General features: G+C 32.0%; 1 protein-coding gene across 2 annotated transcripts in view; it reads right to left on the bottom strand.

Moving 5' to 3' along the window:
- Positions 1-356: 356 nt before the first annotated feature.
- LOC145323704 (uncharacterized) overlaps positions 357-10,348 on the bottom strand; it is a 47,290-nt gene continuing 37,298 nt past the window's right edge. The window contains exons 12-15 of one of the 2 annotated variants that reach the window (XM_080166169.1): positions 9,130-9,211; positions 8,142-8,212; positions 7,462-7,599; positions 357-2,499 (exon numbers count right to left, since the gene is read on the bottom strand). In XM_080166169.1, coding sequence (XP_080022295.1) covers positions 2,426-2,499; positions 7,462-7,599; positions 8,142-8,212; positions 9,130-9,211 — 365 coding nt within the window. In that variant the 3' untranslated portion in view covers positions 357-2,425. The remainder of the gene's footprint in view (positions 2,500-7,461; positions 7,600-8,141; positions 8,213-9,129; positions 9,212-10,348) is intronic. The other variant, XM_080166170.1, reaches the window with a different exon arrangement.

Here is a 10,348-nt window from a genome sequence, read left to right as displayed (position 1 = left end):
TTTGGTTTTGCTCCATGTTATAAACCTTTTAGGGAGTGGTAAAAGAGGCTAAGGCAGGACTGCCGAATTGTATAAAGTGGGGTGTTGACACCCCTTTACACCCGCCTAGCGCTAGCATAATACTACATGGAAAAAGTTAACCAACCTTAATTAGATAAACAAAGAATCTAAAATCATTTGATTCAAATAATATGTCCACAGTATGTCGTCTTTACGTAGTTTTGTAACAAATTTGTATACAATTTTGTTTACACTTATAAATTATTACTGACACTCTAAAAGTCTGATTTTACAAACCCTACTGTCTGATATGTAGCTTAGCTTTTATGGATGATGTCATTCTTGTTAAATACAAATTTTAAAATCTAAGTAAATTTATTTTTATTTACATTAACTAAAACAATATTGACATGCATATATTAGTGATTTATCGCATCGTATTATAGACAGGTTTCCGCGGATATTAGAATAAGAAATTATAAGATTAAAACCCATTTTGTTAGCCCCGAGGGGCCGAAGGACCGGGCTACCAAAACTGGTAATAATTATAATGTTTTATTTTAACATTCGTGGAAAGTTGCCTGTAATTCGATGCTATACATGATTTTTTAGTATGGCTGAGAACCTGTTCTAATCCACCGGATATTAATCGGTTTCGAAGACATACCGGAAAATATAATCTAGTTTCGCAGCTTGGGTTTGTTCGGCCTTTTATTGACATTACCTGTCAAATTTATCAAATAAATCTTAGTTTTTCTTACTTAAGATATTTAACTACTTTTATCGTAATGTTTGTAGACAATTTTCTACGAATAATAAAATAAAAATCATAATATTAATAACAGTTTTGTTACCACTGGCTTTGGGCCCCTTTGAGACTATCAAAACTGGAATTAAAATCAGAATTATTTATTTTACTACACGCAGAAAGCTGTCCATAAAACTATGCAATAAATAAATATTAATTCATTATTGATTAGAAATATGCTTAGCCCGTTATTGCTGCGCTACCTATGCATTTAATTCTCATTTTTTTAAAAAATAATTAAATGTACACAGTACATAATTATATAATAAATAAATAAATTTTAATAAATTTATATTAATAAATATTTCATAATCAATGCATAGTTAAAATTCTAAAAAAGATATTGTTTTTAAAGTAAAATTATTTGATTGATTTAAGTTTACTTAATTTTTATTGTAAAGAAAAAAAGTTTCTTCTAAAGAATTTATTTATTTTAAGCTCTGTCGATCAATAATTTCTTAGGAAATAAAAGAATTAAATAAAGAAATAATTTAATTTTCTAAGAAACTCTGTGAGACATATGTCAAATAAGTATCAAATGGTGTATTCTTTTAACTTTAAATTAAACTTTTTAATTCTTGAAAAAGTTTTAGATGTATTCAAAATCAGATTTCACACATTTAATTTATTTACATTTAAAAGGTCTTTTGGTGTATTTTTATTATATATACATATATATATAATGTATCTTTTTATTACTTTTTATTGTATAATTATCTTTTTTACAATAGGAAAGGTCTCTTGATTCTAAAGTTAAAATTTTTAAATCATTTTTGAACAGGTAATTTTTTTTTACATATTTTATGGTAAATTCTTTGTGTTTTGAACATTTGAAATAGATTACGAATTTTAGAAATAGATACAATTTTGTAGTGTATACTAATGTTTTTAAATACTTTACGCCAGCTCATGCCAACAACGAAATTAATTCGGGAAAAAATCACGAAACCTATATCTATGTTATTTTAGCTGTCGTTGGGGGTCAACATAATAAAATTGACGACCTTTACATCTGCCCCCCAAATATTATTTTAGATTTATTTCGCTTGTTGGTTATACCTTATTCCTGGCATAATCCTTTCACTTCATATAAATGACAAAAAATCACTGATATCTTTTATTTGCAGATTTTCTAGTATTTTTTTGTGAAGTTCCTGGGTAACTTTAGTAAGAGAAATAAAGAGCCCCGCAAGGTTATATACAAGGTTACTTTTTAGACCGTTTAATTTTTTTCTTTTCATTGGTACCCTTTTAAAAAAAGCTTTTATGAAGGAGCAAGTTATTTGGGGTAGAGTCTCTTTCGTGGCAACGCCTCTTAAGGGGCGATTTTTCTTATTTTCACAGTAGATTTATTCCTATTTCTAGCCCCTGTGGGGGGCTATTACCCTGCAGGTCAATCACCTAACCAAATATAACCCAACCTTACCTAAATTAACCTGTTAAACGACATTTTAAAAATACTACGAATCGCCCCTTAAGGGGCGTTGCCACGAAAGGGACTATACCCGTTATTTCTTCCATAAGTAAGTCTATTTTCTACAAATTTAAATTTAAAGGTTTGAAACTAATATCCACATTAAATAGCACAGCTACTCTATAACTTGTTATTTGTATAGTTTAGAATCCAAAGTCTCCAAAATCTGCACCAACATCAGTATCTCCCACCTCACAGTCTGGCTCGTCATCATAACCTGAAATAATTGTCTTGTTAAACTTATAAGCTTTTATTGTAGAATTAATAAAAAGAACACAAGACTATGGTCAATGATTGATCATAAAGTAGAATTTTAAAAAAATCTGTATTTTTCAAAATGTACAAATTATATCGTTCTCTTTATCTTTCTTGTTACACACCCAGTTTGACCACCTCCTCTCATCTTATATTTGGTTTTTATAGAGTAAAGATGTAAACAGTAGCTATGATATATCTTAACAATTTAACTATTTTTGTATAAATCTTAATGTTTTTTTTTCTGTTAAAACAGATTACATATTACACGATATGTTAGGTATTAACAGTATATTGGACCATAAATAATATAATTTCAAAATTTATATTGAATTTAGTGGATAAAGAACTTAAATAGGAAGTTAAGAGGTCTTAAAATAACCTTCATTCTCATAATTAAAATAAAATAATAGAGGAAGAAAAGGTTAAAAAAGCTGTAAGGCCTCACCCAGTGGACCCTGTGCCGATTTTCAATTGGGTCTTTGAATTTCAGCCAATAGTGTCTAAAATATTAATACAGCCAAGTCGATACAAAAGAGCAGAAACCATTTTACTAGCAGACGAAAAAGATCCCCAAGTCATGGGCCAGGTTATTACATTTATTTTCTCATTCTTTTAGAATTACGAATAGGATTAATAATTTTTTTATAAATACAAAGAATACAATGGAGGGAGGCGCATTCTTTTCTGAAATATGATTAGCAATTTTAAAGATTACAAATAATTTATCAAAAAGTTTAAAACTTGCCTATTGTAAATATAAACATTAATTTGACCCACAATAGGTTGCTTAAAAGCATCTATTGTAACAAGGAAAAAAAGAAAAGTTTACCATAGTTTATTTTGTTCTTAAGGATAAAGGGATTGTTAACTAAATATTTCAGGAAGTTTTGGAAGAATTAAACAACAGCCAAGATCTGTAGGTTTTTGCAGGGATTCATTAGGCCGTTAGCAGTATTTTAAGCTAAAGCTCAACAAGTAGTTATAGGTTTGCCGCGAAAACCCCTAATTTAAACCTGTTTGGAAAATTAATTGAAAAGACAAATTTCCATTTTAAAAACAAGTTTTGAACTCTAGAATAGTTTTAAAATTATTGGCAATTTTTTTTTCAATTAACTTTCTACTTTTGGATCTACTGCAGTTCACGGTAAAATATTGCTGGTAACGAATATTGCCAAAAATCTATGAATTTTAAAGGCTGCTAGCTGCCAAACGGCTGAACGTACAGATCATACCCACACACCATTTTAAGCGGTATAAGAAGGCCTACAAATAATCTGGAATAGCCAAGATCCAATGATGCACAGGGAAAGCTTCACTGAAGAAAAAACGCGTAAAATAGGCCTTTTTCGCGCATTTCTCTGCACTGCGAGATAATTATGCATTATTGACTTATGGCTATCCAGATTATTTGTAGGCCTTCTTATGCTGCTTAAAACAGTGTGCGGGCATGATCTGTACGTTCAGCCGTTTGGCAGCTAGCAGCCTTTAAAATTCATAGATTTTTGGCAATATTCGTTACCAGCAATATTTTACCGTGAACTGCAGTAGATCCCTACTTTTTACTTAACTAGTGGCTGCGCTCCTAGCATCTAGGAACTCTGTATTCAAAGTAGTAAGGAATGTAGGAAAATAGCCTAAAACCAAACTTAGATATGTAAAAAACTAAATTGCCGAAAACCAAGCAAGGAACTCGATTGGTTCAGCAGTTAACGTACTAGGATTTGACTGTATGTAGCTAACATAGAATAAGGAGGAATAGAAGTGAAAACCCAAAAAATTTCTGGGAAATTAGAAGGAATCCTTGACTTGCGCAGTAAAGACAATAAGGCTAAAGTACATATCACAATGACTAGTTGGACAAAATAGAAAAATTTAATTTGTATCAAAATCATGATATAAAATTATGTATTGTAGTATAACACACTTGACTTTAAAATAATTTAGAATAATTCTCTGAAATTAGAAGGTACTTAATAACCCTTAATAATAGATATCTGACTGAGACTTTCGCCTCTGGTACACACCTCTTATTGAAGTGAAGACAGCAAGAGCTGCTTGGTCATTTTAGACAATGATGAAAAGTCACAACATTATCGTGTTTTTATTTTGGTAAGTACGATTGACCACATTTGTAATTTTCAAGGGTCAGTTATATGGGTACAGCCCCTTCCTTGAATATTTTTTCTGAATAATTACTGAAATCATGTTATTTACTCACAGCCTTATAGCCGTTTTGGCCTTTCAAAAGTTCCAATTTTACTTCAGGCTAGCCAGGCAGAATCTTCTACCTGGATTCTATTCTATACTTTATCTTCTTTGGTAGCTAATTTGCAGTTTCCATTTTATCACCCAAAAAACTTTTGCTACACCCAACAGAAAACAAACAAAACCAATTTGAGCAAGTTTTTGATGGTTGTGTTAAAATATAGTTGGTTACAATAACGTCTTACCCTTTTAGATACAAGTTTTATTGTATTTAGATTTTAGTATGCCCTCGCCTCCTTAAAGGTTATTCTTTTTATGGAAAAACAGTCAAAGTGAGTTATAGAGCAATAATAATAAAAAAGAGAAATAGAATCATATAGAGAGGATCTTCACAAAAAATTAGCAGTATATCTCAAGTAACAGCCGAGAAAATCACCATTACACCACAGCATCACAGACTGACGGACGGTCAGAGGAAGTGAATCGTAGAAAATCCTCGCTGATTGGAAGAGGTGGGAATGTTTTACTTATCTTACCCTGGATCAATATGAAACTTCCTTAAAAATGAGACTAATTATTTTTATAAAATATATTAGTAAATTGTTTGTGTATCAATCTGAAAATATTGTGTTATTAACACTGGGCGTTTTCCCATGGGGGTATATTACAAGTAAAAGTTCATACAAAGTAGTAATATTTTCCACACTGAGATATGTTCCACTTAAACCCAATCCAATTACACAAAGTGGTAAGGTTTTTTTTGTCTCAAGCTGAAGATTTGAATAACTTATGTAATACTTCAGTTCTCCTTTTTAGGGAAGCTTCACATATGTCCTCGGATGTTTAAAGATATTTTATTTTGGAATTTAAGCATAATTTGTTTTAGGTTTATTTTTCGGCCACCTTCTTGCCCATTTTAAGACAGTTCCCCTATATGCTTGGGACGCAGTTGCAAGTAATATAATAAAGTAAAGAAGTTCGATGTCTATACATAAAGTTAAACATTTTTCTCGTAGTCATTCGAATCCGGTGGATAGGAACCGGTTCTCATGAATACGAAAAAACTATGTCTAGCATCGTATTATATCCAGTTTTCTACGGAATATAGAAATGTACAATCATAAGATTAAAACCAGTTTTTTTAGCCCGTGCCTTCGGCATCTCGGGGCTAAAAAACTGGTTTTAATCTTATAATTGTACTTTCTATATCCGCGGAAAGCCGTTTATAATACGATGAAAGAAATAACTATTATGTAGTAAAATTCTAAGATTATACTGAACAGGGTATCTTTTATGATGGTCCTTTGATTTATTTGGGAGAGTTGTAACATTTCTAGTAGACATTTTGTATAGAGGTGGATGTTGCATTGGGCTATAAAGATATAAACAAACCCACAATATATGAAAAGCTTCCCTGCAAAGGAGAAATAAATTTTGGTACAGACAAAGAGACACAAATACAAAATTCATATATCCTACCATTTAAAGTAGTAAGGTTTTTTTTGTCTAAAGCTTAAGATCTCAATGACCACAGTACTGATTGGGTTCTTTTTTTTTTAAGGTAAGCTCCATATAGATCCCGTGATGGTTTTAGGCTATTTCATTTTTAATTTATTTCTTGAGATGGTTTTAGGCTATTTTTAGTTTATTTGAATACAGTGCCCATAAATGGATAATTTTTCTCTATACCTTTTGTAATAAATTTAATTCTTTATTTTTGTAATATTGTTCAAACACTTTGGCAAAGTAGCATACTGTTGCATGAAAACTAGTCATCTATGTGAAATTATTTTATGTATACATTCTATATTTTCAGCGGAGGTGTACTTTTAAAAGTAACTAGCGGCTTTGCCCCAAGAGATAATAAAAAAATTAAGTACCTCTGGTACTTCAACTAACTATTTTAAATTAACTACCTAAAAGAATAGGGGGGGGGGGGGATTTTTTGTTTTTGGGGTGGTTGTGGGTGACCAAGCCCCAAAGGAAATAGACTAAAACCGTCACAGGACCAGTAAGTATATTCCCCGAAGAGTAAAATCCAATCGATTCAGTGGTTACCGAGATCTTAAGGGATGGACAGACAGACGGACGGACAGACATCAAGCTACTTTGTATTATAGATATACAAAGGGGCCAATACAGTGATAACTACCATTAACATTTAACTTTACTCATAAGAATGTTTAGTGAGAGGGGGTATTTTTTCCCACGGTACCATACCTTCAAAGGCGGTTGTAACACGTAAATAGACTAAAACTTGCCGTAAGTCAAGCATAGCGGGTTATTTTAGGCCTGTTCAGTCGGTAATGAGATTTGCATAAACACATAAAACAAGCGTTTAAGGACAATCAAAAAGCTTCCATGAAAGCATAATCAAATCAGTCAATATTCAGATTTTGAGACAACCAACTTTTTTAAGATCACTGAATCAGGTTTACAGATTAAACAAATCTTTCCAGAGAAGCCTGTATTTAAATTTTAAGAAGCTTATTATAGTGCCTATAAAAATGACGTCATACAATACAAAGGACCAATGAAAGGGCAATACACAAACTAAATTACTAATAGCCGGCTAGTATACATTTTAATTGACCAAAGATGGACTAATAAACAGACTAAATTACCAATTGCAGGCCAATATACATTTTAATTGACCAATAGTAGGCCAGTATGACGTCACTTTTTTATAGGCACTGTAAAAAGTTTCAAATCTGACCTTGTTGATGTCCAAAGGCTGGGAGTAGCCCGGAGTTATCAATCATGGCGCAGGTGGAACAGTGTGTGTAGTGGTTGACCCATCCCTCGCCAGAGCCCCAGCAGGTCGCACTGGCCGCCAGGTACATCATCTCTTCTCCTGAATTTTTTTTAGTAAATCATGATTCATGTGTCAGAGATCTGAAGGGACAATGGCCTATAAATTGATGTACGTTTCCGATAATAATACGCTTGGACACTCAACTTAATGAACCAACCAATCAAAATTCAAAAAAAGTCTCCAAGGTCGTTGAGCCAACGAATAAGAAAACGTTATTATAAACCTTTGGGGAATAGTGTAATAAACGGTAAAATGTCCCCTCTCTTCCTACTCATGTGCTCCTTATATATATGAATGTGCAATAGATAAAGATGTTTTGTTTGATATATTTGTAATATCATCATTAAAAGTAAAAAGATGTGTATCAGTGTGTGTGTGTGTGTAGCTGAACTGACTTGAACCTCCAGGGTATGTTTAAAACTATTTAGGAGAGGTTAAGACAACCCTCAAAATAGAAATCAACATCGTCAACTGGTTTTGATCTATCATGAAATTTACATATATTCAAAGATAACTAGCAAGCAAGCAGGATATCCAGAAAGATAGCCAGTGTGATTAAATATCTAGAAATATAAACCTACCTCCACTATAGTTATTACTGGATATTATTTGGTTTTGATCAATCATAGAATCTGATAAACTCCGCCTTCTTCTAAAATAAATAAAAGTCAAAACAAGAAAATAGTTATTATAGACAGCTTTCCACGGATTTATATTCGTAGAAAATTGTCTTTAATTCGATGCTATACTTGATTTTTCAGTAGTTGAATAGTAGAACAGGGCAGACAAAGTAAAAGAAAGTTCACGATTTTATGAAACAATTAATAAAATTTCAAATATTGAAACAAGTTTGATAATAAGCGTTAGCAACAATTATAGAGGAACAACGCGTATTATATTAATAAATATTAGAATATTATTTAAATTTCTATAATAATCCTTATAATAAAGTAAAATGATGTGTTTGTGTCTGTTTGTTTGTAGCGAAGGATCTCGCTAACTGCTAAACCGATCGGGTTCTCCTTAACAGGGTAGCTTCTAATAGGTCCCGGCAAGAATTATAACTATTTTGGGGAAGGGTACCACCACCCTCCCAAGAGAAATCGCCCCTAGAAAAAAAATTGGCCCTCCCCAAATATTTTTTTTACTTTTTCTTTTAAAATCTAAATTAAGAAATTAGGTTATCAAATTCGACTTCCCCCTCCTCAAGTGCCCCTAAGGGCCTCTAGGAAAGTGGCCGCTAGTTTTATATGAATTGCTTGAATTCAGTATGCTAACATGTCTAAATTTTTCTATCAGACCTTTCCAATGAAAAGGACAAAATATTTTCTATCCCTTCCACCCACCCCCTATAAATTTGAAAGAACCAGAACCAAGGATCTAAAAAGTTAAGCCAATGGCCGATCAATTGATTTATTTCCCCAATGAAGATGCACAAAATTACCCCTTCTGTAGATTATAATTAGTGGTTGAAACGTTTCGACACTAAACTAATTAAACAACCAATTACATTCAATAAAATTCCCAAAATTGTTAAGCTAACAAATGAATATTATATGATTACTATACCTGAAAGAGATGTGTTGGTCGTGTTGGCTGTTACTGATTGATTGTGCTATGTGAGGGAAGTTTTGTTGAGTTGCTATGCTACCTGTTTTGCAAATATGTTATTACATATCTGCTTAATAAATTTATTGTATAGATGTATAACCAGGCAACTACCTAAAACCCCCTGTTAAGGACCTGTTAAGTCTGCTAGCAAATTGCTTTCTGCTCTTTTGTAGTGACTTGGATGTGTTGATTTTCAAAAACCCAATTGAGGGTCAGAACGAGGTCCTCGGAAAAAGAACCACCCACTTTATAAATAAACTAAAAAAATATGGGAAGGGTGATTGATGGAGTAGTTTTTCGATTGTTTGTCTATTACTTTAGGACATGGTAGGTTAGGATAAATGGGGTATTCCTATCCAGTTTTTTGTTTAGGAATATATTCATTCCTAAACAAAAAACTGAGGTGGATTCTTAAAAAAAAATTGCCCCACTAATCGCTTAGTGGGGCAAAATTGTTTTCGTGAAAAATCCTCCAAAATCACATAAAAAATCTTCAAAAATTAAATAAAATCTTATGTTCATAACCCTTCTATGATTTTGTTTAATTTTTGTAGATTTTTAATGTGATTTTGGTGGATTTTTCACGAAAACAATTTTGCCCCACTAAGCGATTAGTGGGGCAAATTTTTTTTTAAGAATCCACCTCTTGATAGGAATATCATTATCATTTAAAACTCATTTTTAATTTGCTAAAATGTGGTTTAATTTTGGTTTTTAATTTTCATTTTTTTCCCCGAGGTAGTCATTTTTTCCCCGAGGTAAACTTTAAAATTTAAAACAAAAAATACATGTAAAATAATATTTTCAAAACAAAAAATTCAAACTGGAATATCTTTTTTCACAGATTGAATTTCAAAAATCGGTCTGACAGTTTTTTCAAAGTCGGGAAGATCTATCGATTGGAAAAGGTTTGAAACCTTAAGAAAATATTTTTATACTAAAACATATTTTTTCTCACGTTTTTTCCCATGCGTAGGGAAACAAATGATACCGGGGAAAAAATGACTACCTCTGGGAGAAAAAAAAGAATATTTACATCCACTATTTAAGGGGTCGCATATGTGAGAATGGGTTAGTACACTTCACGTAGGGGTTAGGCATAAGAAAAACTACCCCCTCCTACCTTATTTTCAATTTATAAAAAAATGAGATGGAGGGATATTATGCTACACAGTCA

Source organism: Acartia tonsa, chromosome 7 (assembly GCF_053477335.1).
Source record: "Acartia tonsa isolate MP-2025a chromosome 7, ASM5347733v1, whole genome shotgun sequence".
NCBI lineage: Eukaryota > Metazoa > Arthropoda > Copepoda > Calanoida > Acartiidae > Acartia > Acartia tonsa.
Note: the sequence above shows the minus strand (reverse complement) of the source record. Positions and strands in the feature narration are given on the sequence as shown.